General features: G+C 37.0%; 1 protein-coding gene across 3 annotated transcripts in view; it reads right to left on the minus strand.

Moving 5' to 3' along the window:
- The window catches only part of snx17 (sorting nexin 17), a 75,549-nt gene that overhangs the window by 23,029 nt on the left and 25,364 nt on the right, over positions 1-27,156 (minus strand). For all 3 annotated transcript variants that reach the window (XM_009294624.4, NM_001045157.3, XM_073933030.1), the window contains 4 exon segments: positions 21,629-21,693; positions 15,503-15,613; positions 10,345-10,435; positions 1,608-1,695 (listed from right to left, as the gene is read on the minus strand). In XM_009294624.4, the coding sequence (XP_009292899.1) occupies positions 1,608-1,695; positions 10,345-10,435; positions 15,503-15,613; positions 21,629-21,693 (355 nt within the window).

The following is a 27,156-nucleotide window of genomic DNA, read 5'->3' on the forward strand; positions in this document are numbered from 1 at the left end:
GTTTTCCAACTGGAGGATGACATGATCTAGTGGGTCTCTGTCATCTATAATGTGCATGTTCAGGATTTTAGGAGGCATGGCTTTGGACGACAAGGAAGGGATAGTTTTTGAAAGATATTATGCTAACCGGTTAGCGTTTGGGCAGATCACCTACTGAACCTTTACTGGTTTCCAACATTCTTCAAAATATCTTTAGAGTCCACCAAAAAAGACCATCATAAAAATTTGAAGTAATTTAAATGTTTTTATGAATCCTTTTTTTTTTTTTTTTTAGTTGTGGTACTTTGTTTTTTACAGTAATGCTATCAAATGGCTTAGGTCAGGGGTGTCCAAACTCGGTCCTGGAGGGCCGGTGTCCTGCACAGTTTAGCTCTAACTTCCTTCAACACACCTGCCTGGAAGTTTCTAGTATACCTGAAAAAGCTTGATTAGCTGGTTCAAATGTGTTTAATTGGGGTTAGAACTAAAATATGCAGAACACTGTCCCTCCAGGACCAGGAGTTTGGACACCCCTGGCTTAGGTAGTCTTATGGATATCTCAAAAAAATTGTTCGAATCTTCACCATTCAAGATGCTATTGCATTTCGGCACAACCACACTCACTGGCAGAGCCATGATAACAAAATGCTAATGGCTGTTGTAAAAACAAATGGGAGGGGCTACTCTAGTCCTGTACTCTAGCCCTGTCTTCACGGTTCAGTTTTAATTTAGTCACATGTCGAACAAAACTGCAGTTCAAAACATTTCACGTCACCTTTTAAAGCCATAATTTTCAATGTAATGTAAATGTTTCAATGTAACGTCATACAGAGTATTGACAGAATGATCAACATTTTTTGGCAAACTATTCATGTTTTTTTTTATAAAAGTGAAAGCTACAAAAACAAATGACAAACATTTTATAAAGAAACACGCAATTATTTTGAAAATAGGCTTATTTTACAATTCACCTTGAGTTAAACAGTTCAGTTTTACTATTTTTAATGCATTTAGCCAATTCACGGGTCTTGTGGGAGCACTTTTAGCTTAGCATAACTTATTGAATACCACCAGTATCTTGCTTAACAGATCAATTTAATTCAATATTTTTTTTTCCTATTTAAAGCTTGATACTTCTGTAGTTACATAGTGTAGTAAGACTGACAGAAAATGTTGATATATTTCAAGCTCGATATGGCTATTCTCATTACTGTAAGGAATTTTGCTGCCGTACCATGGCTGCAACAGAAGCAATGATATTACACAGTGCTGTTACCTACTACGGACTATTTTCAGGTGCTGTGTATTATCATTGTGCCTGCTGCAGCCATTGTATGGCAGCAAAGTTTATTGATTACACCAGAATGATAGTTTAATCCGATTCAATGCTTTATGCTAAGCTAAAAGTGCTCCTGCCAGACCTCGAGTTAGGCTGAATGGACACATAAATAGTAAAACTCAACTGTTTAACTCTAGGGTTCTTGTAAAATGAGACTTTTACAAAAAAAAAAAAGTCAAGTGTTCTTTTATGCCTTCATCTGTGAGCTACACAAAAAACACTTTGTTTTTATATATACTAGTGCATTGGGCTTAGTGTTCAACAACCACTTCCAAAATAAGTGCTGTACCTCTTTCGTAGGATGATTCGATAGTCTGAACTGTGCAGGCTGGTGATGGACACGTAGGGCAGCTCAAACTCCTGCAGTTTTCTCACGTCTGGACACACAGCGGGAGGTCGGAGAGGTTTGGATGAAGCAACAAGAGACCAGATGAAATGTATGAGTGCCTTCAGACTCAAGGACATTTGGAGAGTAATAGCAATGACAACAAACAAAGTGAGATGGGGGAGAATCCATCTGGCTAAAGCCATAGAGGGCACAATAACATGTTTATCACTTTGTGCAAGAGAGAGGAGGAGAAATAACAGAAGGAGGGAACGAGGGAATAAATGCTGCAGCTGTTAGAAAAAGACGTTTTTCTCTAGAGTTGGGAAACAGGGAGAAGAGGGTCGAACTGAAATGGGCACTGAGCTTTTAGAAACATTAAAAACAGGAGTGTGAAAAGAAGAAGAGGAGGAGACGACAGTTAGATCTATAGCATAATGCATGCCGTCACAACTTTTCATTCTGCTCTTTGGCTTACCCTTTCAGTGCTCTGACATTAGACAGCATGTTAAGACAAGAATAGTATTATGTAATAGGAATGTATTATTAAAGACATATGTACATATGTACATCATTAAAAAAACATGTTTCTGTTTGGTTTGTATGGTTGTCACTGTAAAGATGTCAAAACAATGTTTTACATGTCAAATAAAAATAACATGAACAAACATAACATAATATTACACTAAACATAAACAATATTTTAATACTATTCAAAGATTTGAGATTTTCATTATTTATTAAAATGAATACAGTGTTTATAATGTTTATATTTACATAATGTGTCTTTGCATGGGAGTCAGCTGCTCTAACAAGGAGGCTAAAGACCCTGGCCTCTAGCGTCTGCTGCTAGATAATCTTTAGAGGTCAGAGGAGTGAGGTTTGCCTGCATAGCACTTTGCTAGCTGGCCTCCGTTAAACTCAACCCCCTTACCTTACTCCCATCCCGGACGAGCCCCTATGTGTAACCCACCAGTCCTACTGCACCCAACCCGCTTTGAGCTAGGGTTGAACCAGTGATTCTTTGTATAAGAGTCAGTTGCTTTAACGAGGACGCTAAAGACCATAGCCTCTAGCGTCTGTTGCTGGAGCACCTTTAGAGGTCAGCGGAGTGCATACCGCTTCGCTAAATGGCCTCTTTTACACTCACCCCTCTAAACCTCATTACAGGTGACACATCTTGTGTATTCTATTGTCTTTGGCTGGGATTAAACAGGCGATTCTTTGCATGGAAGTTGGTTGCTCTAACAAGGAGCCTACAGACCATGGCCTCTAGCGTCTGTCACTAGAGCACCTTTAGAGGTCAGAAGAGTAAGATTTACCTGCATAGCACTTTGCTAGCAGGCCTCGGTTAGACTCATCCCCCTAAACTTCACTCCCATCCCGGATAAGCCCCCACCTGTAACCCACTGGTCCTACTGCACCCAACTTGCACTGAGCTGGGACCAAGTCCATTTAAGGCAAGCCATTTCACTGGGCGGCCGTCTTCGAAACACCTCTTGGGCAGTATGCTCGGGCATTCTGTCTGAATGGGGGAAACATTAAATTCTCCAAAATTGCTTGGCAAGCTTATGATTACATTTTATATTAGGAATCACCAATAAAATTAAACAAAAACTGTCACTTTATTTTAATTTCTAAACATTCTAATCACACAAAATCTGCAGAAACTCACGACTGGAAACTCAGTCGAGCCGGAGCTGAACTCCTGTCGGACAACATCTCCAGACTACTTCGCACCATCTGACTAGCAGGTAAAAATTCACAAAATTCACACTATAGCCACCTAGACTCTTGTTCACCCCACTTAAACATCAGTAACGCATATCTGGCGAATCCTATAGAGACTGTGTCTGTTCCTCGTATTATTAGATTAAGAAATAAACGTACTGTGTGCTCCAGGAAAAATCTAGTAAGAATCAAACCAGAAAAACCAGTAGAAAGTGAAAATACAAATTTCGTAAAACTTGGTCTCCTAAACATCAGGTCACTTGCACCTAAAGCACTTATCATTAATGAAATAATAACAGAAAACAATCTTAATGCACTCTGTCTCACTGAAACCTGGCTGAAACAAAATGACTATATTAGCTTAAATGAAGCAACTCCTCCAGGATTCTTATATAAACATGAGGCTCGTCAAACTGGTCGTGGTGGTGGAGTTGCATCAATCTTTAGTGATTTCCTTAATATTAAACAGAGAAACGGACTTATGTTTAGCTCCTTTGAAGTATTATCGCTTAATGTTCAGCTTCCAGATACTATACAAAAACCTATGTTATCTCTCGCTTTAATCACCATATATAGACCCCCAGGACCCTATGTCAAATTTCTAAAAGAATTTGCTGATTTTATTTCTGACTTACTAGTCAAAACTGATAAAATGCTAATTGTAGGTGACTTTAACATCCACATAGATGACGCTAATGATACATTAGGGCTCGCGTTTATGGATTTAATACACTCACTTGGGATAAAGCAAAACGTTGTGGGTCCAACCCATCGCTTAAAGCATACATTAGATCTAATTCTGTCTTATGGAATCGAGGTTATTGACGTAGACATTATACCACAAAGTGATGATATTACAGATCACTACCTCTTACTATATAAGCTATGTTTACCTGAAATCAGCAAACCCGCTCCAATACTCCGCCCTAGTAGAACTATTGTTCCGTCAACTAAAGATGAATTTATAAATAACTTACCTGATCTCTCTCTATTTCGTAATGCACCCGCAAACTCAAATGATCTTGATGTAGTAACCAGCAGTATGGATGCCATCTTTACTAGCACACTAAATACTGTGGCACCCATCAAATTAAAAAAGGCTAGAGAGATTAAAACTATACCATGGTATAATAGTCATACTCGTGCGCTCAAAACAGCAACCTGCGCCCTGGAACGTAAATGGAAAAAAACTAATTTAGAGGTCTTTAGAATTGCGTACAAAGACAGTATGTCCAGCTATAGGAGGGCTCTAAAATCTGCCAGGACCGAGCACCTGCGCAAACTGATAGAAAATAATCAGAACAATCCTAGATTTTTATTTAACACCATCTCTAAATTAGCAAATAATCGGTCATCCTTGGAACAAACTACTCCACCGCAAATTAGTAGTGATGACTTCATGAATTTTTTCAGTAATAAAATAGAAGGCTTTAGACAGAAAATAGGAGATGCCAAACTTTCTGCACCGGCTTATACTCCAAATCCTGTAAATATTTCATTAAATCATAATAATAACCTACACTGCTTCAAAATCATAGAACATGAAGAGTTAGTAAAAATTATAAATAGCTCTAAACCAGCTACGTGTATGCTGGACTCAATTCCAACAAAATTACTGAAAGAGCTGCTACCTGCTATAGGAGAACCTCTTCTTAACATTATCAACTCTTCTTTATCTATAGGCCATGTTCCAAACTCTTACAAGCTAGCTGTTATTAAGCCTATTATTAAGAAACCGCAACTAGACACCAACAACTTAGCTAACTATAGGCCTATTTCAAATCTTCCATTTATGTCTAAAATACTAGAAAAAGTTGTTTCCACTCAATTATGCTCTTATCTGCAGACGAACAATATTTTTGAAGTGTTTCAGTCAGGTTTCAGGGCTCACCACAGTACAGAAACCGCCTTAGTGAAAATAACCAACGATTTACTCTTAGCTGCTGATCGAGGGTGCGTCTCGCTATTAGTTTTACTCGATCTTAGTGCGGCATTTGATACCATTGACCACAATATCCTCATAAATCGTTTAAAGTCTACAGGTGTCCAGGGACAGGCTCTACAATGGTTTAAGTCATACTTAACTGACCGCTACCAGTTTGTAAATCTTAATGGACAGCCTTCACAAATCTGCCCAGTAAAGTATGGGGTGCCTCAAGGATCAGTTTTAGGCCCTTTACTGTTTACAATTTACATGCTACCTCTGGGAGACATTATTAGAAGACATGGGATCAGCTTTCCCTGCTATGCAGATGATACTCAATTATATATTTCAACTAAACCTGACGAGACGTCTGAACTTTCTAAACTAACTGAGTGTATCAAAGACATCAAAGACTGGATGACCAACAATTTTCTTCTCTTAAACTCCGACAAAACAGAATTATTACTTATTGGGCCTAAATCTTGCACACAGCAGATCTCGCAACTCAATTTACAATTAGAAGGATACAAAGTTAGCTTTAGCTCTACTATAAAAGATTTGGGTGTCATATTTGACAGCAATCTAACTTTTAAAAACCATATATCCCATGTCACAAAAACTGCCTTCTTTCATCTGAGAAATATCGCTAAATTACGAAATATGCTATCCATCTCAGATGCAGAAAAGCTAGTCCATGCTTTTATGACTTCGAGACTGGATTACTGTAATGCTCTATTTGCTGGCTGCCCAGCATCCTCTATTAACAAACTTCAATTAGTACAAAATGCAGCAGCCAGAGTTCTGACCAGGTCCAGAAAATATGATCATATAACCCCAATTTTATCCTCCTTACACTGGCTGCCTGTTAAATTTCGTATTGAATTTAAAATATTACTTCTCACCTATAAAGCTCTAAATAATCTAGCTCCTGTTTATCTAACCAACCTTCTGTCTCGCTACGAACCAACTCGCTCCTTAAGATCTCAAAATTCAGGGCTTCTGGTAGTACCTAGAATAGCAAAATCAAGTAAAGGAGGTCGAGCCTTCTCTTTCATGGCTCCTACACTCTGGAATAGCCTTCCTGGTAATGTCCGAGGCTCAGACACACTATCCCAGTTCAAAACTAGATTAAAGACGTATCTATTTAGTAAAGCATACACTAAGTGCATCACCTAGCGGGTTCCACACTGGCTTCTACATCTTGCTTATATACACTATGAACAGCAGCTACGCTAATTATTCTCTTTTCTCTATTTTCACCTGGGGATACTCATCCCGAGGTCCTCAGATTAGGCGGAGTCACTGATTGGATCCAAGACCAGCGACGTGATGATCCCAAGGATTCCATATCCGGGACCAGGCCATATCCTGAGCTGCTGCTGCGCTGATGTTCGTGGGGAGTGGAGAACATGAGTCTGATTCCAGCGACGCTCCAGGGACAGACGAGTCTTCATTGAGGCCATCTTCCAGCATAAACCACGGCGAATGAAGTTCTGCACAAGACTTTTGGCCAGCGGAGAAATTAAAATGGTCGTGTCCAACTGAGTCTGGTTCTCTCAAGGTTTTTTTTCTTCACTCCCATCAGGTGAAGTTTTTTTTCCCTCTCCGCTGTCGCCACTGGCTCGCATGGTTCAGGATTGGTAGAGCTACGCATCGATGAATTTGCTCTTCAGTGTTTGAACTCTCAGTAATGATTAAATCACACTGAACTGAGCTAAACTGAACTGAACTGAACTTAAACACTTAAACCTGAACCACACTGTTCCAGTTACTATGACCATTTATGTGAAGCTGCTTTGACACAATCTACATTGTAAAAGCGCTATACAAATAAAGCTGAATTGAATTGAATTGAATTGACTGGTCCAAGCCCCTCCCCCGGAGACTCATCAGTCTTTAGCGATGACTGCTTGGCTCCTGTACTAGAAGGTGGAGCTTCATTCGCCATGTTGACCGTTACATTTTTCCCCATTCAAAACTACACAAGTGAAACATCTTGTGTTTTCTATAGTCTTTGCCTCAGATCAAACAGGCGATTCTTTGCATGGGAGTCGGTTGCTCTAACAAGAAGGCTAAAGATCATGTGTCGCTAGAGCACCTTTAGAGGTCAGACGAGTGAGATTTACCTGCATAGCACTTCGCTAGCGAGCTTCTGTTAGACTAAACCTCCCCTAAACCTCATTCTCATCCCGGACGAGCCCCCATGTGTAACCCACCAGTCCTACAGCACCCAACCTGTGCTAAGTTGGGATCAAACTGGAGATTCTTTGCATGAGAGTCTGTTGCTCTAACAGAAGGCTAAAGACCATGGCCTCTAGCGTCTGTAGCTAGAGCACCTTTAGAGGTCAAAGGAGTGGGGTTTACCTGCATAGCACTTGGCTAGCTGTCCTCTGTTCGACATAAATGTCATGATTGGTTGTGCAATAATACATCACAAATATATAAATATAACACTGTAATTTGTATTTATTTCAGTTTTAAGTCCAGACATGTTTTTGGCACTGAATTGTTTATCTTAGCTTCACCATCAGTTAGTCGACAATCAGGTTCTGTTTGCAGACATTTATTTTCCACAATTTTTTATTATTATTATTTCTTTCACCAGTGAATATTTCTGCCAAGATCGGGCAGTATGCCAAATCATATTTGGGAAGGATTGTACAGGGGTCTGTATTCCATCATATCTGACAAGATTAAGCCTTTTTTTAGAGGAGGATCTGGCAACAGAGTGGGAGTTGTGCACAGCTTGTCATTCCTCAAGGATGCGTGATGATTCTCCGCTAAACGCAGTCAAACAATGACAGCTCGTATAAAATGGAGACACGGAAAGTTCTATAAACAAAACGACTGCATTTTATCCAGACAAGGAGAGCCATTGCCAGACATCTGCATAAAATCACAAATGCCCCCCAGTTTCGAGAACAAGAAAGAAAAAATAACAAGTCCACTTCCAATAAGTCTACGGCTCTCCTAGGGATTCATCCTTTGAAAGATTTTCAGCTCTGTAATGTAATGAAGGCAGAATTGGAAACGGGACAATTGTGGAAAAAGGTATTCTTTACAAATCCACTTGCTCTACGCACTAAACTAAAATGACATGCATTGCAAAAGAAATGAAAGAATCTGGACTCAGGAAACTCGATAATTTTGTCTCTAGGGGGTTTTCATAGAAAAATGATTCACACAGTCCTGGTCATTCGGAAAAGACGCTTGAAGCCAGAATATTGTTAAATATGATGTGGAGCAAGCGCAACTCCTCACAGTGAGAGTTTAATCGCTTTCATTTCAGATAGAGCAAGTCATATTTTTTCTGTGTAGAGCATTTCAGGCCATTTGCAATCAATCAATACAGTGACAACCAATTTGAATACCGCTGCTGCTGCATTTACTCCTGCCAGCAAAATCTCAACAAACATTGTTTATAATAGACTAAGGAGGAAAACCACATCTATTTCTAGTGAAGCATTGTTCAGATTGTGTGTTGTTTTTCAACCTCTAGGGAACCATATTGCAGTGCTCTTCTTCTCTCCCAGAGTACGTTATGTATTACTTTATTTCAAAACCTGATAGAGGCATCATATTGCTTAGAGACAAAATATTGATTTCTTTTTTGCTGGTAGCATCTTTAGTATTCTTTACATTTTATGAAGTGAGTATGAACGGCTTTCCTGTGTAAACATCACTGTCATTATTTTTCTAAATGACTTGTTCTTTACAAAGATAGCACACCTAAAAATAAAGATATTCTGTTTATTTAATTACGCTCAGGTCATCCAAGGTAAACAGCCCTCCTTTAAATTTTTTGTCTTCTTTAAATATTTACCAAATGATGTTTAGCAGAGTAAGGAAATTTTCATAGTAAGTCTGATAATATTTTTTCTTCTGGAGAAAGTCTTAATTGTTTAATTTTCAGCTAGAATCAAAGCAGCTTTTAATTTTATTAACACCACTTTAAGGTCAAAATTATTAGCCCCTTTAAGCTTGCCTAATTACCCTAACCTGCCTAGTTAACCTAATTAACCTAGTTAAACCTTTAATGTCATTTTAAGTAGAAGTGTCAAAAATTATTTACTGTCATCATAGCAAATATAAAATAAACCAGTTATTAGAAATTAGTTATTAAAACTATTATATTTAGAAATGTGTTAAAGAAATCTCTCAGTTAAACAGAAATTGGGGAAAAAAATAAACAGGGGGCTAATAATTCTGACTTCAATAAATACAGTGGTTGACTTTTTCAGTAAAACATTAAAGCTAACATAGAATGAAAATAGGGATATAAATAGGCATAGGGATGCAACAATTATAGATTTTGGTTTGTACAATAATAGTCTGAGGAATAATCACAGTTTCACAGTTATCACGATTATTATGCATTCATTCATTCATGTCAAAACCACTAGTTTAGAAAATCATATGAAAACTCCTATTTTAAAATGTTATTTAATGTTGCTCAGTAAACAATTAATACCATATTACCATATATAGGAGCATTGTTTTTGTTTACATCCCTCAAAATGGCCTATATCAAAAGGCTTTGCAAAATATATTAGTAAATAGTAAATTAGTAAAAAAATATTATAGTAAAAGTAACCTGCATGATTTAAGGTATCATTGATGTTTCGGGCTAAAAGAGTAAGCAACAAGATGCATACCAAAAATTAATCTTTAAGGCCTGGCTATTTCAAATCTCCATCCCTAAATATGACTAAAAATAACAACAATGTTTGCTTAACAAGCATCACAGGCCTACAGCAGAGCTTGCACGCAAGCCAACAACAGCTTGACCAATGTTTCGTCTACTTGACCTCAGTTTAGCTTTGAGACGTGTGGGCAGCATCTCAACAGAACACACACTTCTCTTTTGAGCTGCCAGGACTGCATTTACAGCCAGTCCGGAGGAAGAGTGTTGACTTTCAGATGCCATTTACTGACAGCCAAGCCACTTTCCAGATGAAGCCAGCAGGCCATATCTACAAACAGCAGATTCCTAAGAAATATTAAATAAAAGCCTAACAAATGAAAGACATCTGATCATATACTCACACGTGCAGCTGCCGTCAGCCCTCTCCTGAACCAGGAACAGGCTGAAATATCCCACCAGCTCGTCGGGAAGGTCAAGCTTTGAGGCCACCGCCTGATGACAACATTAAAACACTATCAATCCACACTGCTCTTTTTATTACCCAACAATGGATGACAGTAAAGCAGTTAAACAGCTACTGTACACATTCATTATGCAGGCAAATCACACAACACAGACTTGATTAAAACATTTTATATTCTTTTTGTCAAAATAAACTTTTACTTGTGCTGCTAATTTTTGTTTAGGGTGAGAAAAATGTTAGGCTACCTATTTTTAAGATTTACTTTTGCCTTTATTTGATAGGACAGTTCGATGACAGTAAATGAAGTGGGAGGGAGAAGGGAAAGGCATCAGAAAAGATCAAACTCGATTAAAAATCAATAGCTGTTGTGCTATTTGTTGGCACCCATGTTAGGCAATGTTATTAAAAATATTGCTCTTAACAGACCTTTGTGTCTTACGTAACTAATGCAGTCACAGAGTCTGTTTTCAGCCAATAAAATTTACAGACCACTTTATTAGGTACACCTGTCCAACTGCTCGTTAACGCACATTTTTAATCAATCACATGGCAGCAACTCAATGCATTACAGAGTGTAGACATGGTGAAGACAATCTGCTGCAGTTCAAACAGCATCAGAAAGGGGAAGAAATGTGATTTAAGTGTCTTTGAACGTGGCATGGTTGTTGGTGTCAAATTGGCTGGTCTGAGTAAGGTGGAATTTTCACGCACAACCATCTCTAGGGTTAACAGAGAATGGTCTGAAAAAAAGAGAAAATATCCAGTGAACGGCAGTTCTGTGGGGACAAATGCCTTGTTGATGCCAGAGGTCAGAGGAGAATGGCTAGATGGGTTGGAGCTGATAGAAAATCAACAGTAATTCAAATTACCACTCGTTGCAACCAAGGTATGCAGAAGAGCATCTCTGAGTGTACAATGCGTCCAACCTTGAGGTAGTTGGGCTACAGCAGCAGAAGAGCACACCAGGTGCCACTCCTGTCAGCTAACAACAGGAAACTTATGCTACAATTCTCACAGGTTCACCAAAATAGGACAATAGAAGATTGGAAAAACGTTGACTGGTCTGATGAGTCTCGATTTCTGCTGTGACATTCCGATAGTAGGGTCAGAATTTGGCATTAACAACGTTGAAGCATGGATCCATCCAGCCTTGTATTAACGGTTCAGGCTGGCAGTGTAATGGTGTGGGGGATATTTTCTAGGCACACTTTGGGTCCATTAGTACCAATTGAGCATTGTGTTAACCCCACAGCCTACCTGAGTATTGTTGCTGACCATGTCCATCCCTTTATGACCACAGTGTACCCATCTTCTGATGGCTACCTTCAGCAGGATAACGCGCAAATCATCTCATACTGGTTTTTTGAACAAGACAATGAGTTCATGCACTCAAAGGGCCTCCACAATTACAAGATCTCAATCCAATAGAGCTCCTTAGGAATGTGGCGAAACAAGAGATTCGAATCATGAATGTTCAGTTGACAAATCTGCAGCAACTGCTTGATGTTATAATGTCAATATCGACCAAAATCTCTGAGGAATATTTCCAGTACCTTGTTAAATCTATGAGAAGCATTTCTGAAGGTATATATATATATATGTATTAGACCTGTCAAAATTAGTGCAATAAAGCATGCGATTAATTTTAAATATTTAACGCATTGAAAAAATTTATGCAATTAACGCATTTGCCGTTTTTTTTCACTTCCTGTTGTGCTCGACCTGTGTTTAAGATGCAAAGAAATATGGATAAGACCAAGGAAGCACTTTTTGAAGGCAAGTTTTAGTATAAAACAATTAATGCCGCATCACCAGACTCTCCAGAGTTTCATGCAATTTCAGGTGTGTCATTTTCAACTTATGACTTCTGTTTTAATGGAGTTTGATACCGCATGGCGAACGGAAAGAAAAACCTCCGCATTTCGTGACTCGGTGGTCCTTAAGGGTAATCAAAAACTCTGCTTACACGGTTGACTCTTAATAAGAGTGTTATCTTAATCATATTAAAATCGAAGTATTGGTGTCCATGTAAGTGCAAGATGAAGTTGCGAGCTGTCAAAGACAGAGCATTCCTCAGCCTTTCCGCATAAGCCCTCAAATGTGTTATTAAGTTTGACGTGTTTCCTCCTTAAACGCAACGAAAGCGTATGTTTCGCGTTGTTGTGTCAGAATCCTTGTGAAATACAACCATACTTTACAACGTTAAGTATAAGCAAATTTGATGAACGCGATTATGCATGTTGAATCAGAAGGGAGCCGTTCCGGCTGCCCTGTCCTGACCTGCGCACATTTTGTGTGTGTGTGTGTGTGTGTGTGTGTGTGTGTCTGTGTCAGGCCCATGCACAAAGCACAGACTCTTATAGGGGCAGGTGCTCAACGCGATCGCAAAGTGAAGGGCACCTCAGCCAATAAGGGCAGAGGGGCAGTGGCTCTAGCCACCAGGCCACCCTCTGTGCACGGCTCTGGTCTGAATTTGTGCGTGCGGTTCTCAGAAACAAACCTGCCTAAACGTTGTTGTCTGTAGCCACTAAATCAAAAAGTTACAAATTGTTTCTACTTCATAATTAATGTTCTCAACTCACAGCAAAACAATTTTACAATGACTACAATTGTTTGTATTCAATTCTTTATTGTTATTATAATTTTCCATTTTCGATATTTGCAATGCCTGTATTTTGGCATTTTTTTGCAGTCCACTTAGAATCTAACTTGGAAATAATTTTTTTCTTTATTGGTATTGATTGTTTTGAAATTCAAATGGCACTACATGCCTGTGCTTTTATTTCTGTAATAAATATAGCTGTCAAGCCAGGATCTCGATGGTTTATTTTGGGTATGTTGTTTAAGGAAATCTGTGTTACAAATTAAACAAAAATTCTAATAAACAATCATATTTTAAATTTAAATAGTTTTTGTCTTGCATTTACATTATTTTACATTTGAATAGCCAAAATTACAAGTTTCAGTCTTTTAAATGCGATTAATCGTGATTAATTTTCAAAAAAAAAGTGTGATTAATTAGTTGATTTTTTTAATCGATTGACAGCACTAATATATATTTATTATGTATTTATTTGCTTTAATTACTTAAAAAAAAAAACACAAGCATTAGACCTTTCCCTACTGTGAACTTGTATTGACCCCAAGTACAATTTTTACCTGATGTATTCTTTTGTTATTTACTATTCAAGATTTCATATTACACTTTATAATAAAAACGATTTTATAATAAAAAACTATGTTTTTAAACAAAAGATCTCCTCTTGTGCTAATATATATATATATATATATATATATATATATATATATATATATATACATATATATATACAACACTTTTATTTATATATATATATATATATATATATATATATATATATATATATATATATATATATATATATATATATATATATATATATATATATATATATAAATAAAAGTGTTTTCTTTTCCAGAATCTTGTGGGCTCAAGTGTTAAACATTACACCCAAGCAGATCCCATGATCAGGTTACTCTTTACTGCATTTACGCTGTTTTTTCTTTTTATCTCTCACAAATGTCAGGTGCTAAAGTGCGCTTAGGGCCGATGCTGTCACTGAATAGCACAGCAGAAAGCAGTGTGTGCTGCATATGGGTGCAGGGTGCATTTTAATGAGAGCTTGGATCGCCTATGACTCTGTGTGGTGCACATAGGAAAGCTTAAGCTATGATCACTAAAGCCGTAAAGACTCAGGCTTTTATATATATGTTATGCTAAATAACAATCAGATCTACAAAAATAATCAGCCAAAAAAGAACAAGACAGAAAGCTCATACTAGTACGATTAATAACAAAAAAGGTTTATATATATATATATATATGTGGCGAGGGGGCGTGGCCGAGAGCCGTGCGAACGGAGGGAGGCCACCGTGTAAGTGGATACACCTGCGGTGCGCACCTGCCTCGAATCCCACGGAAGGAGCTCTGGACCACAAAAGGAGGACTGATGGCAGAGGAAGCCGAGAGAGGACCGGGCCCGGGCATATTGTTTACCTTTTGCTTTCAGTTTGACGGCAGTCTCCGTGAGGAGCTGCCGTCCCTGTTATTAATAAATCATTTTAAAACTGCGTCGGTTTTCCGCCTCCTTCTTCCCGGCGGCCAGAGGGCCGTAAACTTCATTACAGTGGTGCCGAAACCCGGGAGAAGGAGGGACATGTTGTTCAGTTGCCCTTGCCGCTGAGAGGGGGGCCAGTGTTCAGGAGTTAACCCCAGTGGGGGAGAAACCCGTTCGTCTGCCAAGAGTGCCGGGGCGCCCTGAGGCTGGCGAGGAAAGGATCTGCCTGCTGCCGTCTCCCAGCATGGGGAGGAGCAGGGGACGCGGGGCTCACCACCGGAGGGGAAAGTGCTGAAGGGAGCCATCCCACAGAACCCGGGGGAGTCGCCGCGATCCGCCATGATGCCAGAGCCTGCATCCATCCACCGAAGCAGGAGCGGAGCAGGAGACCAGAGATGCCGCCAGCCAGCCAGGAGAACCGCCGCCGGACGCCAGAAGACGGAAGGGTGGATAGATTCCTCCACAGGGCTCCCAGCACGTCGTCGCATCTCTCAGCTGGTGGAGGACCAAGTGGCAGCGTGTCTGGAGAACCGAACCCCAATTTTTTTTCTTTCTTTTTCCTCTCTCCCCTTTCTCGGTCTACTCTGCCTTTCCTCCTTTTTTCCCATCTCCTTTTCTCTCGGCCCGTCTCATATAGGTCTCGCGGGTGCTGTGGCACCACCATATATATATATAAACTGTTCTTATTATAGCACAATAAAGAGCTGTATATCTGTTAAGGTTAAAATTCGTAACAAAATCAAATGACAAATCACATTTAAAAATCAAAGAAAAGTGTACATATTTCATGTATTTCTGATCATAACATATTATTTTGTCTGTACGCAAATGTGACTGAACATGAGTGTGTTTTCAGACCGAAGTATAGGATATTCAGGTAAGCCCAAAATAAATGTCTGGGAATAATACTATTCAAAATGACCTAAAGTAACCTGGCAGTGATTAAGAGCTTTGATAACATGAATCAGATGCGAGTGCCTCAAAGCAGCATATTCTGACCTCCAGAACGTCCTCGGTCTGGTCAGATGTGAGGATGTTGACTTTGACCTTCTGGCCGTTGGACAGGTAGATCTCCAGCTGCACCTCTTCAGTGGGGATCTGCTGGGTCTCCTGTGGTGCAGACAAACACAGTTGCTCTTTAAAACACCTTTGTGCTGAACTCCAGCTCAACTTCTGAAGCTTCCTGCCAGATTCAGCTGATCTCAGAGTTATTCTGATGAGCCTGCAATACCGCTGACGATAATCACACCCTTCCACACTCACGAAACATGAAAGTCACAGAGTCAGAGCAGTTTCATTTCCTCTGAATTTCAGCTTACAAGTCATGAGAGCGCTGCATAGTCAATGGAACAACATCACTATTTATACACTCATACACTTCTTTATTTAAAGGTGCTGTATGTAAGTTTTTGATTCTTCTAAAGCATAAAAATACCATAATATGTTTGCAGATCTTTAAGAAACATGCTAAGCGAACATTCTTTTTTTTATCTGAAAAACAATGCAGAAGTCAGATATTCTGCTTTGAAAATGTGTTACATCCTGGAACGTCCATTTTTGTTTTGGTCCATTTAACCCACCCAATGCCACTTTAGCCAATTATAGTTCAGCACCCCGTGTTGCCTTGGTGTCATTCATTCAGTCATGAAGGCTCTCAAAGCATGTGTCCATGACTGAAAATGCGACCTCTGTTGGAGTCGGACAGTAACAGCCTCCAAAATGAGAGGCAGATTCAGAGTTCCACATGAGGTGGTTATTAATTAGCAAATAACAGAAATATTACAAACATAAACACTGGGTGAGCAGGTTACATTGAAACACCATGTTTTAACAATTTGGCTGTTTGCATCAGACAAAACATGACAGAAACTCCACTCCAACAAAATGATAAGGTTTATAATCTAATTAATACACATTAAACCTCTTTAACATTATTAAATGTAGATGCTGAATCACTGATGTGTTGATTTTCATTATTTTACAGTTTTAAAATTCAATTTGAAACAGTTTATTTTATTTTCAAGATCTGAGGTGAACTATCTGCTGCTGCTTTCAGTAGTATGGCAGTAAATGTCATGTAAAAGGGCATTCAAACTCACATTATTAGCATTTAACACTGAATAATGCGCATGAGGATTACCTGAGGCGGTCATTGTCAGTTTCTGTTGTTTCAGGTGTTGGTTAAGACAAAAACTCATTTTAATATGGAAAATATTCCTTCTATCGCGTGCTGTTGCTTTTATTTAGAACACGATTTAAATCAGCATTTGTTGATGTCGTCAATCTAGCAACTTGCTCTTGGGTGTGTTTTGAACCAAGGGTGCAATACCTAGTTTAACCAATGGGTGTCAAACTTACATACTGCACCTTAAACAACATAGTTAGTTTACATTAAAAGTTTTACACATTTTGGCCATCTATACAATATTGTACACATTTGTATATTTCTATTCTCTATTTACTTCTTTTTTTGCTTTTATTCCTTCATTATCAGTGTTTTTATCCTGTTACTGTTACTCTGTGGCCCTGTGGAAACTGAGCCTCCAGTATGCAACTCACTGATTCAAATAATCTGGTGTGCTTTTCCCAAAACCATTGTTAGCCAACAAAAGGTCTCAAGTTCCATTATTAAAAACATAGTTAGCTGATTCGCCATATTCCAAATCAATCGCTACAGGAACATTTGCAAACTTTAACACTTGAGCTAGAGCTGTAGTTAGAAACATAGTTTTTTGTTGTGTTCTATTCCCAGTTATCCCCCCTTTTTAAACTCGGAATGATTTAAAAAACAACATTAAAGTCATCACTATAGGTGTAATTTGCTTTGAAAGTATTTTTACAATTCAGTTTTAGCGATCTTCATATTGACAAATGCGTTCCCTTCATAGTGCACTTTAAAAACATTTACATTTATTTTGAAAGCAGCCATGGCTCATTATGAAAGCTATAGGCGACCTATTATTTAAAAGCGGGATTTACGTTACATCTCTGAACCTTGAGAAAACAAAATATATATGTTAATAGAATATATTAATAGTTTTAATTAACAATAGGTTATTTATTAAGAAATGTGTCTGAAGCCTAGTAGACTTTTTAACAAAAAAGCTAAATGGTTTTCATGTTTTAAGAATAGATTATGGCATATTCTTAATTATATTTGTAAAGCAAACATAGGCCTTATATGTGCCATTTACATATATTTCAGCTAATAAAAAAAAAAACATGTGCATGTTTTTACCAAAACTAATATTGGATTTTTTTAAATGTGTGAGTGTAAAACAATTTAATTCTATACAGACGAAATTATGGTAATTTTCAAGTTGTTACTCCACCCAGTTTAGAGCGTCATTATGGAAGTTTTACGTTATAACTAATGTGGTTCAAATAATGGATCTGCGACAGAGAAACTATGGTTTTGGGAAACACTCGTCACTACATTGTTCATTTCCCAAACGATGCATCATACTATGATAGATCAGCTATGAGTTTTGTCTGTGTTTATGAAGCGTGCCCCTGCTCAGAGCAAATGTTGAGAATATGTGAATTAACATTAATTATTAGTAATCACAAAATGTTTTCTTGCTAAATAAATATGAAATATTTAATCAACTAGTTTGTTTTACTGAAGTATTTTTTTTTACAATTAATACAGTACAAGTATTAGGCACTCCAGTTTAATTTTACTTAAATAATATTTATAATATTGTACTTGAGGAACTATACTTTACTCAGGAGTTTGAGTATTTTCAGTCTTTCAGTCACCACTGGTGATTTAGTAGTATCAAAGCTGACTACAGCAAACATCTTTAATAGATAACAAGTAGCGTCACTGTTCTATCACATATTTTGCAGATTCATCTTTCCCCCCCCTCCTGCTAGATTCATCTCCCACTGAGGCGCAGGTCTCAGAGCAGAGGCTGATCTTTATAGAGATTGCAAAATGAAAACGCGAGGCCAGGTTTAATCTCCTATTCTGCTCCTGCAGAGACTGCTCTCTGATGGGCAGCCGGTGCACGAACACCATCTGACTGCAAAATTACTGATATCTGTGTGGGCTGGAGGAGCAAAATCCTAAAGAATGAATGCAGTTCAGGCCAAAAGATGAAGTACAGAATGGTACTGGAATGTAAAAAGGTGAATGAGCGGGTAATGAACTACTCCTGCATTCAACACTAAGATCCTACTTTATTGAGGAAATGGGATAAATGAGGCCCACAAATATTTAATTGGAAATGCTAAATCTGTTTTGAATTCATATCATTAATATGAGAGGTGGAGGAAAACAGGGTCCGAATGTTAAAGAGTTCACATACTTTGTAAAGTATACATTTTCCTACAGTGCATTTCTGCTAATGAATGTATAAGTAATCTGCAATGTTAAAAAGCTCAAAGTCTCCTGCAAAATATGTACAATTATTGTATCTAAAAAGAAAACAAATCAAGACTTGTCAAAACACACTGATTCAGGTCCAGATATTAATTTTATTTAACTTGGTCAAGATGCACCGATCCCTACTTGGATCCGATATCAGTTCGATACTGCATATTTTTGCTGGATCTGGTATCGGCCATCTGGTACCAATCCAATTCTGATCTTGCACTATATTCTGTGTAATTTATAAGCCAACAAAAGCCATGAAGCCAAATTTGTTTGAAAAAGATAATTTTTTTAGACAAAACATTTTTTCAGACATGCTTTTATGTTTAGTCTGCTTCCAACAATGCAGGAAAATATTAGGCTTTATTAAATTGTTGGTTATTTTACCAATGATTAGGGTAGCTTATTAAATATTTCAAAGAATATCTTGATATTAAATAGGATACATAAGCTGGACCACAACAGATCATATCAATGTACATAACTCGCTCCTCGCATAAACACCCAAAATAACAGTCACATACACATAAACTCGCTGCATGCTGGCATATAGCACTCGCATAAACTTACAAAATAAAATTCACAAACACATTTATCAGGAATCTGGTTATTGCAAAGCTGATGAAATGGTAAAATAATATAAAATATTAGTCTACACGAATAGACTACATAAAATATAAAAGAACTATTTTATGTTAAATTTAATTCTAATTTAATTAGGTAATTACATACACAAATATAAATAGTCAGATAGAACCCTTAATTAATGTAGTGTACACTCTTTTTGATTTTTTTATTATTATAATTAATATTCTTTTTCTATGTTTTTTGTGGATGTCATAATTGTAAGATTTTGATATTATTTTGATTGTTAAATATTCAGCATACACAAAAAAATAATGCTGATAAAAGTTTCTGTTCACGTTGAACTATGAACTGTGTCTATTTATTATTTGTATAAATAAATAAGCTGAGTCTGAGAGTTTTATTTATTTGATAGTTTTCACATTTCTTGTTTGTAAAGGCTAATACAAATAAAAAGTGAACATTCATTATTTGTACTGTTTTTATATAAAAAAAAAAAAAAAGTTATAAGAGCCTGGAGGTATTACAGACTTTGCATATTCAGTTTGCAGACATTTGTGGGTACAGACATCCATTGTGTGCGTTCTTGGCAGTTTTTTTTTTCCTCTGTTTTTAATATTGTCCATATCTATATCAGAATTAAATCGTATCAAACAAAATTAAGAAATATATTGTTATATAAATTTTTGCTATATTGTCCAGCCCTACAATGTCATAATGAATGCTCAAATAATGTAGCCTAGTTAATAGCAAGCATCATGCTTAGTTAGATTGTGCACTCTGTCATATACAGTAGGTCTATAGGTGTGTCATTTTTACTAAAGAAGAGATATTATTTGAGTCAACAGAAATTGTATTATATTAATAATAATTTAAAAAAACAGCAAAGTATCGGGATCGGATCTGTATCGGCCGATACTCAAAATGTTGGTATCGAGATGGGATCAGTTCCAAAAACTGGTATCGGTGCATCCCTAAATATTAGTATTACGACCTTTTAAAAGAGTGCATGTCCTCTAACACAGTGGTCCCCAACCACCGGGCCGCGGATCGGTACCAGTCCGTGGAACAATTGGTACCGGGCCACATAAGAAATCATAAATTATTTCTGTAGAAAATATTCCCCCCGCATCAAAATCCATCACGGAGCGGGAAGAACAATCGCTAGAATATAGCTCAGTGGATGTTGTTGATAGTTTAAAGTTATAAAACAGGTATTATAGAGTCCAAATCAGCAGAGCATTTAAGGATTGTGCATATAATGTTATGTGTGCGTGCATCGCTAAGTAAGTACCCGAAATCATTGCAATATGTATCTATATGGAGTTTCACATAATCATACTCATTAGGGCTGTAACATGCCAATGCATACATTTAGTTCGGCTATACGGTTGTATTATTGTTAATATGTTAGATGATAAAAAGGTTGGGGACCACTGCTCTAACAGGTCTTTGACTGACTGCCAACTATGTCACTTTTATATTTAGAAATTTGAAGTGCTGTTTAACTGAGATTTAAAAAAAAAATGTTTTAGTAACTCATTTCTAATAACTAATTTATTTGCCTTTGCCATGATAATAGTGAATAATATTTTACAAGCTGTTTTGCAAGATGAAAGTGTTCAGCTTAAAGTACAATTTAAAGGCTTGGTTAGTCAGATTGAACAGGTAAGATTGGTTGCGTAGACAAGTTACTGGACAACAGTGGTTTGTTCTGTAGCTAATAGTAAAACAATATCTTAAGGGGTAAAGATCATTTTGAGGAATGTAAACAAAAACTGTTCCCAACATATTTCCTGTTTTACAAATTTTAATTTCTACAGCTTCCAAAGATCCAAAATCCACATATTGATAAATAATGTTATTATAGCTGTATGACTGAATTGCCTCTTGTTATAGTTATGAAAGCAGGAAATATTCATGGGCCAATGACATGACCATATTGAAATGGTCTATAACAATAATGAGCTTAAAAACTGGTTTAATTGTTTTTTTTAAACTGCTCATAATCCAGCCAAACTAAAAGAAAGAGGATTTCTCCAGAAGAAAAACATTATAGGACATTCTGTAAAAAATTACACACACAAACAGACCTGATAAAGTACTATGTTTGCAATTATTGACATTAATTTGTACAAGTATAAAGAATACAGAAGTTCTACCTGTTGAGCTTTCCTCAAAAAGCTGTTGAACATCTCACTGGATCCCAGAATGGGGTCCTGACGCACTGTAGGAGAAAATAAAGAGCTTGTCATTAAAGGTGTCAAAAACATCCTACTATACAGCAGCTGAGCTACAATTCAACTTTGAGAAATTAATATTTTAATGGGAATGCATTAAATTGATTACAAGTTACAGTACCAACTTTTGCACTGTTACAAATGATTTCTTTTTTCGCCAACAAATTCTGAACAAACAAAAATGCACAATACTTTACATAAATTTAGCAGCTGCTTTGCTTTATGATAAAATAAATATTTTTAAGCAGAGAGCAAATCAGCATATCAGACTGATTTCTAAGGGATCATGTAACTCTGAAAATTGGAAAGATTAAAATATTAAATGACATATCATCAAAAACATTTCACAATATTACTGTTTTCTTATTTTAAGAAAATAAGAAAACTTTTTTTTTTAAGTGATGAATGATTTTATCAAATTGTTTTAATGAGATACTCAAAGCAAACTAATTCACTTAAATAAACCAAACACAACATATCTAAGAAAAAGCAGGCACTTTGCACTATTATTGGAAGTATCCACATTTGTAGCTCGACTTGCAACAGAAATGACCACACATCCAAAACAATGCTGAATGCAGGGCTGAGAGCACCAGCTATGTCAGGGTGTTTTAATCAGTTAACAATTATTGAATAGCTTATAAAGTGTGTATAGGAATGCCAAGAAGTGCCTCTATCACACACACAAATGAGGATATACTAGGTCAGTGGTTCTCAAATTTTTTTCATCAAGTACCACCTCAGAAAAAAAAACTGTCTCTCCAAGTACCACCAAAATTAGCAGTATTGAAATACAGTAGCATAGTAGGCCCAGTAAAGCAGCTACAACTCTGCAAAGTTAAAAAACGTTGCAGATTACCTCGGATATATAGGCTATATGTCATATATGGCAGATTATATACATCATTTTTGATAAATTTTGAAATGTGTATAGCATGTACTAAGCATATTTCATTCCTCCGTGTACCACTAGAACAGGGGTCTTAAACTCGCGGCCCGCGGGCCATTTGCGGCCCTCAGTGCAATATTTTGTGGCCCGCGCCGACCGCTGTACACTGACAGAATCAGTGGAGCGGAGAGAGAGAGCGCTCCCCGCTCCGCTGATTCTATCCGTACACAGCGGTCACTGGCATTCCCCGCCCGCCGTGTAAACAAAGGGGCGGGGATGCCGGTGACGTCACCACGCACCCCGCCCCTTTGTTAGACGCTGTGACGGGCGGGAAGTGTTACAAGGGAACTCGCGCTGGCCAGAACCAAGGTAAGCTGTTCCCGCCCCTGCCTGCCACTTAGCTACCTATCTGCAGCCTGCCACCTACCTAGCTACAGCCTGCATCTTATATATATTATAGGTAGATACAGACTGGTACAGACTGATGTGACTGGAGTGGGGTGGGGGTGTTTTATTTATACATATATACGCCTTTTTTTTAGGTGAGGGAATGGAAGTTTTGAGTGAGTTCCCCCACTTTTTTCTGTGTGAGAAGTTATTTTCCACCTTGAACTTCAATAAGTCAAAGTACAGGTCTAGACTTAATGATGATCATCTTCAAGCCATACTGAGGGTCTCAACTGCTTCCGCTCTAACGCCAAATGTGGTTCAGATTTGTGAGAAGAAGCGCTGTCAAGTCTCTGGCAGCAAGGAGTAGGCAAAAGATGCCATGTTCAGACGAACTGTTCATAATCTTCACTCAATGTTCCAATAATGTTCAGGACACTTCATGTTCAGAAGAAATAATTAAAACTGTTAATAATGACATTTGAGGACTTTTTTTGTGTGAAATCCCTTATGCGGCCCAGCCTCACCCAGACTTTGCCTCCTGCGGCCCCCAGGTAAATTGAGTTTGAGACCCCTGCACTAGAAGGAAGCCTGTGTACCACTAGTGGTACACGTACCACAGTTTGAGAACCACTGCACTAGGTGTTTCTGAAACCTGTTTAGCTGTTTTTAATAATGATCACCATAACATCCTCTTATTTTAAAAGCATCCTCTTTTTAAAATAAATGCTGGCATTTTAAAACATGGCACGTCCACTGACAACATCAGAAAAAAAGAAGAAAACAACAACATTAATTCATTTCAGCAGAAAAATTATACTTTTTATCTGGACCCCTTTCTTTAGGTATAAGTCCCATGGTTTCATGTACGTTTTTGCAAAAGCTTGGTGGACCACAATGAACACTAGTTTATTTATTTTAATTATTATTTTATTATTTGTTTTTATTTTACTTCTGTTTAATTATAACTTTTTTTTGAGAATTTACTTTTTTGTTTTGATACTTTTTTATGTTGATGTGATATTGAGGAATTTAATAGTTGTGATCTGTGGTTAAAATAAAAGCAATTTATTGGTGATTTTACAATTTCTCATCCTGGAAAATTGGCGAAATTTCTTTTCTGATATTTCTATAAAGGGCCTGTTCACACATTATCTATTTACCAGTAAATTTCTGAAAAGGTCTATGTGTGGAAGGAGCTAATGACTATAATTTGATAAAAATGGGTATACTTGAGCATTTTTGTCCTTTTTGTGGAGTAATCTTGTAAAATCATGTCCTGTTTTTGGTTTGTTTTGATGTCTTCGATCCATGATGGTGCATTTATATTTCATTGCAATGGCACCAGACTTCATGTGAAAGCAGACAGAGGCTCATCTTTTCAGCATCTCTCCGACCACAGTGATGTGCACCAAGATTTAGAAGGTGGAGCTCAGACTTATTCAAATGAACCACAAGTGAACACACGCGTAAAAAAAACAGTAGTGGGTTTGTCACTGTTCTTTAAATAGTTCAAAGTACAAATTTCCTCTTGAAACATCTCAACAAATAAAGTCAGAATTACTATCCCACCAGAATTATTAGTCCGCCTCTATATTTTCCACCAATTTCTATTTAACAGAAAGAAAAAAAATTTTAACACATTTCTTGAATTAATAGTTTTAATAATTTATTTGATCTTTGCCATGATGACAGTACATTTATTAGATTTAGTATTCAGCTTAAAGTGCAATTTAAAGGCTTAACTAGGTTCATTAGGCAAGTTAGGGGCAATTAGGCAAATCATTGTATAACAATGGTTTGTTCTGCAGACCACCATGAAAAAATATTGCTTAAGGGGGCTAATTATTATTATTATTGACCTTAAAATGGCTTTTAAACTTTAAAAACGGCTTTTATTCCAGCCAAAATAAAACAAATTAGACTTTCTCATGAAGAAAAATTGTTATAGGAAATACTGTGAAATTTTCCTTGCTCTGTTAAACAATTGTAGATTTGGATGAAAATCAGTGTAGTGCAAGTTGAGTCATAAGGATTGCTCCATTTTCACAGAAGATTGTTAAATGTATTTATTTATTTATTGTTGTTGAATTAAAAAACGTATTTCGTCACAGAGTATTGTGTAAACATTTACACACTACATGGTTCTGATTGGTTGATGAACATTCTAAGACATGGGATTGTTTTCAAACACACACAGCCAAAGCAGTTCCAGGCTGAAAACTTGATTTGTGTGATGGCCACATCATAACCTCAGGTGTGCATTATTTATGATCAAGTGTACATTATTCAATGGCCCATCGCCAATTATTAAATATGTACATCTATAAAAAAAATTATCATTAAATTTTGTGAAAATTATATATATAATATATATATATATATATATATATATATATATATATATATATATATATATATATATATATATATATATATATATACATACATACATACATACATACATACATACATACATACATACATACATACATACACTTGAAGTCAGAATTATTAGCCCCCTTGAATTATTAGACAGCTTGTTCATTTTTTGCTCAATTTCTGTTTAACAGAGAAGATTTTTTTAACACATTTCTAAACAAAATAGTTTTAATAACTAATTTCTAATAACTGATTTATTTTATCGTTGCCATGAGGACAGTAAATGATTTGACTAGATATTTTTCAAGACACTTCTATACAGATTAAAGTTACATTTAAAGGCTTAACTAGGTTGATTAGGTTAACTAGGATAATAGGGTAATTAGGCCAGTTATTGTATAACGATGATTTGTTTTGTAGCTTATCGAGAAAAAAATATAGCTTAAAGGGGCAAATTTTGTACCTAAAATGGTGTTTAAAAATTGTAAAACTCTTTTATTCTAGCCGAAAAAAACAAACAAGACTTACTCGAGAAGAAAAAATATTATCATACATGCTGTGAAAATTTTCTTGCTCTGTAAAACATCATTTGTAAAATATTTGAAAAAAAAGAAAAAAAATTCAAAGGGGGCTAATAATTCTGTCTTCAACTATTTACAGTGCTCGAAATTAACCCTTTTGCTTGGTAGCATCGGTGCTCCTAACTTTAAAAATGTAGGCGCATCAGCCAAAATTTTGTCGCACCCACCAATTATGAGCACCGTTACTACAAGTGTAAAACAAACAAATTTATTGCATTTGAAATCAGCACTAATCAAACTAACAAGCAAAAATATATATATATGCAAGCTTGAGGAATATATGTCTCAAAAAAATCCTGTTATCAAAAGAAAATATCTCACAAGTGCTATATGTTACTGCACTGATGCTTTTGACATATACTTTACCTTATTATATGCATAACGTTAAGTCATGTTTATAGCAATACCGGTCTTCATGAGTAGCGATATTAGTTTACTCAGTGTAAGCCCGTTTGCGATGGTGTACGGGGTGTTACATTTTACATATAGCTGCCCCTTGCATAGCGGACAGTATCTGGCAATTATATGAAGGATTAAACAGAAGCTCTCGTGCTAGACGTGGTAAACAGTTACCTGAAAATTCCATCCCACAGACTTTTCATAGCGGACTTGAAGCCAACGGAAGTCTTTTATCCACTTTTCGAAAAGTGTAGGAGGTAGATTAACATTCAGCACATAGTCACTAGTAAGATGTATCATTATTTATAACTTTAGATGCCATGGTTTCTAAAACTAAACCTGTCTGTGTTATCTTCATTCTCATCTTCAACGCTTTACAATTTTTCGCGGTAGCAGCTCTCTCTGTCATCCCAAGCCAGAAGGCATTGGTTGAGTGATTTACAGCTGATAATAACCAATCATTCGCGTTCAGTGCTAGAGCAGTGGTGGGCCAATAAGAAGAGCATGAAGGCGGGGCATGCATTACGGACTTGGCTTTGTTTACTGCAGCAAGTTGACATGACAACTGTTTTAAACCATTCCTGAGCACTGCGGTTCACGTTTCATGTGCAGACAAACAGCTTAAAGATGCATTCTGCGTGAATGTCTCCCGAATCCGCGCATGTGGTAAACATTTTGCAGTAAAACTGGTCGCTCACAACAATTTTAAGCACTCGCACAAATGCTCCCAAATATATTTTGAGGTCGCATAAATAAAATTTCGGGCGCATATTCGACCAAAATGGTCACAATTACGAGCCCTGATATATATA

This window comes from Danio rerio, chromosome 20 (genome assembly GCF_049306965.1).
Source record: "Danio rerio strain Tuebingen ecotype United States chromosome 20, GRCz12tu, whole genome shotgun sequence".
NCBI lineage: Eukaryota > Metazoa > Chordata > Actinopteri > Cypriniformes > Danionidae > Danio > Danio rerio.